Source organism: Mercurialis annua, linkage group LG6, assembly GCF_937616625.2.
Source record: "Mercurialis annua linkage group LG6, ddMerAnnu1.2, whole genome shotgun sequence".
In the NCBI taxonomy this organism is placed as follows: domain Eukaryota; kingdom Viridiplantae; phylum Streptophyta; class Magnoliopsida; order Malpighiales; family Euphorbiaceae; genus Mercurialis; species Mercurialis annua.
The window spans coordinates 2,774,453-2,784,737 of record NC_065575.1 but is presented as its reverse complement, the minus strand read 5'-3'; the positions used below and the strand labels follow the sequence as shown (position 1 = coordinate 2,784,737).

Below are 10,285 nucleotides of genomic sequence, written 5' to 3'. Positions count from 1 at the left end.
AGATGGATTTTTCATAAAGCTCTCATAAAAAAAAGTAAATTAAAAAATTAATATATATATATTAGAGCATTTTCAATAGAGTGTATTTTTTATGCTAAATTTAGCATGAAAAAAATGGTAAAATACTATAAATAGCATAACATTCTATTTTTTCTTCCAATACACAAAGTTGAAAATAAGTGTTATAATTATTTATTAAGATAATTATCTCTGAATTTTATTAATTTTTATTAATTTATTATTTTTTAATTATTTGATAATTTTTTAATCAAAAATTAATTTTATTTTATTTTGATATAATAATGAGTTTTTTTAAAAGAAATAATTAAGAGAATCGATGAACTATATAAAAATAAATTATATAATTTTTTTTATTATATTGATATATGGTCTACTATTAAAAAATCAAATCGAAGCCTGAAAATTAAATTGAAGCACAAAATTTAAAATGAAGAAAGTAAAAAAGTAAAAAAATGTTAAAATAATAAATGCAAAAAAACAATCCGTGGTAAAATTGTAATTAATAAAGAAATGCTATTGGTTGTTGTAGTTTAACATATGCTGTAGTCTGTGCTAAATTTAGCAAGTAATATAGCATATGCTAAATTTGCCACAAATTATAGCACTGCATTGGAGTTGCATTTTAAGACTTAATGCTAAATTATAACATTAGCACTCTATTTTACCATTACATTGGAAATGCTCTTACATCGTTGACAAATTTTGATTAATTCTTTCACTAAAAAATAGACTTAACTTTTTTCTTATCTACATTGTTAATTTATATTTTAATATTTATAATTATAATTATTTATTTTAATTTTTTTAACAGAAATAAAACTATTATATGTTAGTTGTTATCTGAGGTCAGAAAGAATTAGTTAATATTATAATTCATTTTTAACCAAGCAAATCACAGTCCGAGAGAGAGTCGGGGATCGATCTCCGACATTACGCACTATAAGGACATGGCCATTAGGGTTAGATAACTATTTTGATTTATTATTATATATGAAATATATATTTTATTAATTTTGATTTGTTTTAGGTATATTTAATTGGTTCTATTTTATGAATTTTTTGATGTATAACTCGAGAGATTCTTAGGTAGACTTAGTCTATCACGTCATCCGTGGACTAGCATATCATATTATGACACGTCATTAAAATAATGGCACTATCGTAATTTTGTTTATTACTTATTTACACTTTGTAGTAATATTATGATAATGACATTATTTTAATGACATGTCATAATGTGATAGGTTTAGTCTATGGATGACGTGGCGGACTGCATTCTTTGTTATCTCGTCTATGATCCTTCCGGTCCCCAGAATCATACTCACATGGCGGCTTATCACAACTTCCACTCGAAGAGCTTTGGTTTATGAGAGCAATCTCTCGCTAGCCATTATTAACCCTATGCAGAATGAAAACATTTATCAACAGGAATAATTGTTCGGTTTATATATTTATCAGCCTAATTATTTAAAAATTTCCTATCTTATAATTTTTTTGCATTTATATTCTAACTTAGAAAAAAAAAATCAATTGTACCTTATTTTTGATTTTTATGTTCTACCTCTACCCAAAATACTAAATTGATCTCTTTTCATGTGAATAGTAGGCTAAAATAGTCCTCCATATTTAACTTATATTCTAATTAGATGTTAATATTATTAATTTTACAAAAACACATTCTTCTTTAAAAAATTCAAATGACAGTAATTATTTATTTATCCAAAAAATAGTAATTATTTAATTTATATTAATTATTAATAATTTCTTTTAAATCAAAAACCGTAAAAATAAATTTTTTTACATAATAGTATAAAATTTATGTATGACTTATTTGAATATTTTTAAAGCTGAAGGTCTTATTTGTATTTTTCTAAATAAAAAAAATATAGAGTAACTCTTCTCTTTAGTTATTAATATTTTTATCCTTAAACTATTTAAATCGTCGATTGTACCCTTATTCGGGGTAGAGGTGAAACATAAAAACCTAAAATAGAGTTCAATTGAATTTTTTTTAGGTCAGAATATAAATATAAAAAAAATATAAAATGAGAGATTTTTAAATAATTATGCCTATATTTATCATATAGTAAGAGCATCTTACATTGAATTTGCATCATAATTTACAGGTTGCTTAATTAGATAATAGTATGAAATAAAAAAAATTATTCCAAGACTTGAGTTGGCCAAAGTTGCTTCCACCTAGAAATTTCTTGATTGCTATTTAGCTTTCTAATTCCTCCATAGAATCCATCGGCCTCGTTACCTTCTTCTCTATGCTCTTTTCTGTTGATCATTGTACATCTCCACCGCGACCCGCGAGTGTACTGATGAAATTCCAATACTACGGTATCTGTCGCCATAAAATTCATATTAAAAATGCACACATTTTATCGAGATTCAAAATGAAAATAGAATTATATAAAACAAATTTGTGAACGGTATTATCAATTTTTTATATGTTTTAATAAAATTATATTTTAAATTGTCAAAATTAAAAATTCGTATTTATTTGAAAAACATGCTAAAATTCGTGTTATGTTTTACAATTAAACTTAAGAAAAGTTATACATATTTGGTCTACTTCAGATCTATTGATACCCCACCAACAATTATAGAATTCAGCTATAAATAAATACAAGATATAGTAAAAAAAACTTGGTAGCAAATAAAAGGTGACCTAGGAAAATTTGATATTTATGGTAAATTTTATCCACTTTCTGGTGAAATAATAGCAACTTGTAGATGGTATGTATTTTATTTATTTTTCTTGTTTCAATATATGTGTGTTTTATGATCTTACATTTTCCTCTTAGTGCTAGGTGACACAATATACCAAATAATTTAAAGTGAGAACCAAAGGATGTGGTTAAATTAAAAGATAAAAGAAATGAAATGACATCATTTTCTAGAATCTGAAAAGTTAACCCACTCATGAATGGACACTTTCTTATAGCTAACCAAAATGGAATATTATTGCAAAAGCTCATACCATAATCATCATTTAGAAGGAATTCTACTAGAAAATCATTTGCGCAAAGGATCATTTTGGTCCTAAAATTTTATACACCAAAATCAATTAACTTACATGTAGTCATTTTAATCGATTTAAGACAATATTCTCTAAGTTTTAGCACAACTAGAAACATAACTATACATAATGAATAAATTCAGAGCGACATGATGACTCAATTTCATCCTTAATTGACATAAAAATAGAGAGTATTGTCCTCAATTGATTAAAATAGATAAGTGTACGTTAATTAATTAAAATAGCTAAACATGCATTAATTGGGTGTTGTGCACAAATTTAAAGACTATGATGACTCTTTGTTCTAAATTTTTCAAGCGCTCTAAAAATATAAAAATAAGTATTTTATAAATCAAATTATGAAATTGAAATTAAGTATGTGGGGGCATAATTAATCAAGTTGACCCCTCTTGGTGATGTAACTTTGGCAAGTGGGTCATCTAGTGGTGTAGGTTGCTTAAAAGACAAATTGAGTTCCATTAGGTAGCAAAGAAGACATAAAAATTTAATGGGAGATTTGAAGGTTACAATAAGAATTGGAGTCCCCACAATGAAAAAAGATTCCAACTTTGCAAACAAATGGAGGACTATGAGAGACATTATGTTCTTTCAATGTGGTTGGCCTTAAATATTCTTCTAAGACAAAGTTTATCACAATGTTGGTGGAACTTATAACATATTGACAAGGATTTGTCTTGGGGACCAATCAAATTAGCATAAATTGCGGTCCACTTATTGAAAAACAAATAAAATTAGGGTGAAAAATTATTTGAAAAAAATCTCACCTTTTACCATTTTATATATTTAAACAACTCTTAAAATTTGGCCCTTCACATCTAACTTATTTATTTTTCAACATTTTGAAGTCCAATATTATTATTATTCGGTATCGTTTTATTCATTAAAATTCGTCAAAAACGACATCTTTTGATGAAAAAAATGCTTTTGAGACACAAATGTTAAAAAAAATTGAGATATTAATTGTTAAATTTTAAACCGTATGCTTAAATCATTAAAGATTTAAAAAGTTTGATTCTATTTTTTGCAAATTCCCTTAAAGAAAAGACTAGCCGAAAAATGACTCTAATATGTGAAAGTAAACTCCATTTAACCTCATTCAAGCGATGGACTATTTTTCATATAATAATTTCTTTATTAATTTTGATTTTGATTTTATTGATGGATCCAATTAAATATATTTTTTTAAAAAAAAGTACTAAATATGTACATTTTTTAAATTTTCAATTGAGTGAATTCAAAGATATAGATCGAGACTAGATAACAAATACTCTTATCACAGAAATATATGCTAAAATATGAGAAAAAGTCGTAAAAAAATCAATTTAAATAAAAAAAATATTTATGTCATATTTTCCTGAATAATTACTTTTACGAGTGATTTTTTTGAACTATTTCTTTGATACATATTAATTAATTTTACAGGGCATCAAAATAATTAACTTGTAAAGTTTTAGGTTATGTTTGCAATTAATTGTGAGATGATTAATTTAATGGCATTTAATCTTGAACAACTTAAAGCATTATTCTAGTATATGCTTATCAAAAGTATGGCTTCTTATGTCACTAAACATGGAACCAAAACAACATTAGATAATCTTAAAATTAAAGTATTTTTCAACACTAATTTTCTTCTTTCTCATGCAAATAAATTAAAATAAATAGCATAAAGTAAAATTTATATTTAAAAATAAAATTAAAATGAAAAAGAATAATAATTAAACTCACCGCTACTATGACACCGGCAATAATTTTCATTACCATCACATGAGTCCAAGTGACCTACAACACCATACCACCAACCTGCATATATACATGCCATAATTAATTAAATATTTTTTTTGATAAATAATTAAATATTATATTAATTCCATATTTATAAAATTTAATTTTACATATCCATACACATGTTAGTGAATTAAATAACAATTTCATAGCATGTGCAGCATCAAATTCAAAAAAAGAATAACTATAATTTATGAATTTCCATAGATTTTAGAGATCACCAATATAAAAATCATTTTTGGTGTCAATCTTGTCATGATTAAGGTTGAATAGATCTTGTATTGTAGTTGAACAATTATTTGTGTATTGACTATATAGAACGAAGAGTGGCGGATTTATAATTTTTTTTTCAGTCCGAACCTGACTTTATCTTAAATTTTAGAATAGTTTCGCCCTGAATATGAAAACGACGATGCTCGGACAAAAACTATCGAAATGAAAAACGGTTGTAATAAAAAGTAAAGTTTTGAAGTAGCGGAAAAAAATTTAAAATGTTAATATAAAACGCTAAAATATAAAAGTCGAGAAATTACCGTAAGGAAATTCTTTATTTCTTCTCCATTGAATTTCAATATGATCACCGGGGAGTAAATCATTCAAGCAAGTAGAGATGTGAAGATCATGTGGAGAAGTATCAATTGGTGGTGATCTAAGTCTTTCCCATGTAACACCATTTTCTATGGCAATTGCTCTCCGACCATGTGGTGGGTACCTGAAAATTCATTAAAATCCAAATTAGCTGAATCATAATGTCTAATTTTTATCAATTCAATTCTACTTTAAAATTCATTTATTTGATTTAAATATGACTAATTTTATAAAAACTAAAAATTAAAAGTTATTGAATATATTTTCATACAATCAAACTTAGGGCAGCCATTATAGCATCTAATTACTCTAGAATTCATTCATTTAAGGCAAAAATACTTAAAAACCCCCCACCTTTAACTTTGTTTTCAATTGCACCACCACGTAGGAGAATTTTCAATTACACCCTATTTAGGGTTTTCAGTTTTCGTCTGTACCCCAATTGACTAAAATGACCTCTTTTTATTTAGAAAAAAGTTTAAATTAATCCTTCATATACTAATTTATTTGTTTTTTTCAAATGGAAAAAATATTGATACAATCCCTCTATTTAGTTGGTTAATAATTTTATTATTAAATTAATTAAATTATCAATTTTTTTTATTTTGGGGTACAGATTAAAACTGAAAACCCTAAATAGGGTGCAATTGAGAATTCTCCTAGGTGGTGGTGGAATTGAAAAAAAGTTCAAAGGTGGGGGAGTTTTCAGTATTTTCGCCTTCATTTAAACATGTTCGTTTCGTACAATGATTCATGAAGGTGTTTATTGAACTAAAATTAGAGAGCGTTATTTCTGATTGATTAAAATAACCAATTATAATTTAATTGATCCCGACTCATAAATTCAAAAACCGTAATGATCATTTGTTCAAAAAAAAAAACACAACTATTAATGTCAATAATAATCAAGAAAATACAACATATCATCTATGAAATTACCTGGCTTGAAATGTATCCGTACGAGGATCATAGCTAAGATCAGCATCATAACAAGATAACATAAACCCAACATGCCCATTCTGCAAAAAATATGCAACTCTAAAATCAAATTCACAAAATTCCACTACAATTTTAATCCAAAATTGACATATTTTTGCATGTAAACATGAGCTAAAAAAATACAATTACTAAATTATACAGGTCTTCTATAGTACTAACTAAACTTTTAATTTTAAACAACTGAAAAATTACAATAGCAATCCATTTAAAAAGTTATTTGTATGCCTATCCAACGCATCCGTTGCCACATACGTAATTTTTGATCTGAATTGCTATAATTAAAGTAAACTTTCATTGGGGTAAAAATAAAAGTTCAGTTATCAAAATATAATAAATGAAACGATCATATAACCATTTTTAAAAAGAAATATATAGTTCAGTAACCGAATAAAGCTTCAACCGAGCAAAACACGAAAACGAACATGAACAAGATTAACGTAATTACGTACCTCGCGGTTATAAACCTGAGCAGGAAACCAGAAGCTACCATTTTCAAGAGCAAGATACCAGGACATAATTGAATCAACAGCAGGCAAATTACTACATCTCTGCTTAATCATCAAATTATTATTACAATCTTCCTTAGATTTAATCCAAGAAATAGGCCAAACTATAGATAAAAGCTTCATAAATCCCTTTTGTCTCCCTTGTTTAAAGCAATCAAAATCATTTCTTGAAACTAAATGAAACTGCCACTCTCTATAGGCAGCAGAGCCAATAATTTTACCCCATTTTTGCTTCATATGTTTTTCCCATAAATAATCACTCATACATTTTTCTCTTAATGACGAACATACCCCTGCCATACTACAAAGCCCTTGGGGTGGTAGCTTCTCAAGAATGCATTCTAATGCCAATTCCGGTAAGTCCAAGACGGACATAACGGTCATTTCATCTTCTTCGTCGAATCGGGTTGCTTGATTTTGTGTGTTTTTAGGGGTTTGATGAGATATTAAGGCCATTTTCTTGAGGGACATAATTGAACAAAAACAAGAGTTGAAAAGGGTATTTATAGAATAACCAAAATATGGAAAAAAGATTAAATCTTTGCAAAACCAAAGTGACAACAATCTAACTTCACTTGCCCATGAAGGAAGTGGTTTTAAAGGTAAAGACTTTAGAAAGAAGAAGGAGAAACAAGTGATCAACAAGTAAAGTAGCATTTAGATTTTAAAAAATTTAAATTTATAAAAAAAAGTTGGGGAATTATTTTTATATATAGGTCAATTTCAAATTTGGTATAAATTATATAGATAAAGTAGAACAAATATCAAATGAAGCAACCAATTTTATAAATTAAGAAACAAGGGTAAAATGGTAAAAAGGGAAAAAGAGGAGAGAAAACAAAACACCCAATTGGCTTCTTTCTTCTTCTACCTCTTCAACAACAAGAACACAACACATCCACCTTATAGAAAAAAGTGGATTTTTTTCAAATGAAATTTTATATTATATTATAAACTTTAAAATAATGGGTTCTTATTGGTCAATTAAATTAGAGAAAGCCCACCAAACCCAAGTGGGCCTTCTCTTTTAAAAAATTTAAATAATATTCAAAACCAAAACTTCCTTTTTTTTCCCGTAAAGGACAAATTCAATCTGCTAACCGATGAATTATAACTCAAATAGCATAAACGCTAAGTTGTATTCTGTTACGTCGTTAGTTTATTTTCCCGTAAACGCTCTCTCTAGTGATAAAATTGGTAAGATGTCACATTAACCCAAAAGAGAAAACAGTAAAAAGATAAAACCTTTATTGATGGGGAATATTAGTGATTTGTTCAGACAGCTTAGCCAGCTGTCAAAAAATGGTTGGAGGCTGAGTTAAATGAACCCACAAAAATAAAATTAAAGATAATTAGTGGGGTATTTTAGCTTGAAGAAATGGGTCTCTGACACCTGGAAATCCCAAGAAATTAAGCAAAATAGATGAAGATAAGTCTAGATACAAAGACCCATATCTTTGAATCCAAAAACAAAATCTGAAATTTGGTTTTAAAGATTAAAAATTTAATCTTCAATTTTTTTTTTAATTTTGCACAGATCTGAGTTAGTTGGTTGGATTTGAAGCACAAAAATTAGGTGCACCCAACAAACTCAAAGATCTGTGTGTAATTGGTGAGGAAAAAACAAAACTATGAAAAAAAATTAATGAAAAATAGAGAGATTTGAAGAAGATGATTCAATGAGGTCCTCTTAAACCAATTGGTCAAAAAATGGCAATTCCGCAAAAAATGGATGGTTAAAAATTTGTGTACGTGAATTAAAAGTGAAAAAGATTTGATTTTTTTAATACCCAGAAATGGAAAACAGTTAATTAACTAACGATTCAACATTAATCAGATGATAAATTTAATTTTTTTTCTTTTTGGGTGGCTATCAATGATTAAGGTGAAATTATAGTTAATACTGTTATTTTCTGTTGCTTATAATGTTGGTAAGTTGGTAATGATTGATCTTTTTATTACAGATTTTAATGCTTATCGAATGGTTGTTAAACACGTGGATATTTTATTACCGTTACATAATACTACATGCAGCCAAATATTAGTGTTTGATTATTTTTTTGAACCAAAAAAGCTTTTTGAATAAATAATTGTATTTTCAATATGTTTCTAGCCAATATCATATTGAGGCAATCAAATAAAATGAAGAACTATAATTTTATTTCACTCTCTTCTTTTATTTCACTTGAATTTTCCTTTAACTTTAGTTCTTCAAAACTTGATTTTAAAGAGCGAAAAAGTGACATCTTCCGGCTTCAAAATCAACCATTTTTTTTCTGTTTATCTCAGTTTATTTTAATAAATTATTCCGTTTTAGACATTTGTATGTTTTCTAATATGGTTTATGGTGTGTTTTGATGATTATAATTTGTATTGTTTGAGTCACTTTTTAATTTGATCAAGAATAGTGTTTGTTCGATTCTTAACTTTAATTATTTTTTGACAAATCAAATTTAAAGTCAACTTATCAAAATATATCTTAAAAAAAATTCAAAAATGGAAGTATTGGTTATAATAAAATTACCTTTTACGATTAAGAATAAATTTAAAAAATTAAATTTACAATTTTACTGTATGAAGTCACTGTGTATGTTGATTAAGCTAATATAATGAAATTGATTGAAATTACTGAATGATAAACCTTTATATTCATTTTTTTTTAAAATTTAATCATGCAAATTAAAACAACAAATTTATTTATAATTTGGAATGTCCAAATAATAACTTTGATAATTTTTATGGGATGGAAGAAGAATTAATTACAACTATTATTTAATATTGCTAATTAATTGAATACTATTTATATTTCTTACATAAATTCATTCCCCTATGATGCCCATGCTTTTTTATCTTTTGAGTAAAATAAAGTTCACTCTTTTTCCATTTGAAACCTAATTTGTCTTGTTGCAATTTCCTAAAGAAATATAAAAAGAAAAAAATATATTATCATATTGTCTTCTAAAGATTGTTTATGAAATAACACCACTAATAGGCTATAGCTGACAATATTGACCAACATTTCGGCTAATAACCATTTGCAGCAGTAAACTTTTTGAACTTTAATTTTGAGATTAGTGAACTCCTCCCGTCTATTTAAAATGTACATCCTTAAATATAGCTGAAGTGGCATTAAAAAAATAATTAAAATAAAATTTATGTAATGAGCTTCACATCACTTGATACATCAAAATTTTTTTTTAAAAAAATTAGAAACCAAATATACTCTTAAAATCTAAAACTAAAAATCTTAAAATTTAGAAACCTTAAAATTCTAAATCCCCCCTCCGCTGCCGCCTACTCCTTCACTAGCCGCCGCCACCCATTCCGGCTGTCTTCAGAT

General features: G+C 26.7%; 1 protein-coding gene across 1 annotated transcript; it reads right to left on the bottom strand.

Moving 5' to 3' along the window:
* Positions 1-2,074: 2,074 nt before the first annotated feature.
* On the bottom strand, positions 2,075-8,575 carry LOC126686844 (F-box protein At2g32560-like). Its single transcript, XM_050381109.2, has 5 exons — positions 6,889-8,575; positions 6,380-6,459; positions 5,386-5,564; positions 4,796-4,870; positions 2,075-2,371 (listed from the first exon to the last, which is right to left on the bottom strand). The coding sequence occupies exons 1-5, from the start codon at positions 7,600-7,602 to the stop codon at positions 2,184-2,186; spliced, it is 1,236 nt and encodes a 411-aa protein (XP_050237066.1). The 5' UTR covers positions 7,603-8,575; the 3' UTR covers positions 2,075-2,183.
* Positions 8,576-10,285: the final 1,710 nt, after the last annotated feature.

Excerpts from the sequence above, each read along its gene's own strand:
- LOC126686844 (XM_050381109.2), bottom strand. The coding sequence starts at position 7,602 with ATGCTACTTTACTTGTTGATCACTTGTTTCTCCTTCTTCTTTCTAAAG. Across the intron at positions 6,460-6,888 it reads CTCAGGTTTATAACCGCGAG|AATGGGCATGTTGGGTTTAT; the intron begins GTACGTAATTAC and ends TATTTTTTGCAG. Across the intron at positions 2,372-4,795 it reads TTGCCGGTGTCATAGTAGCG|ATACCGTAGTATTGGAATTT; the intron begins GTGAGTTTAATT and ends TTATGGCGACAG.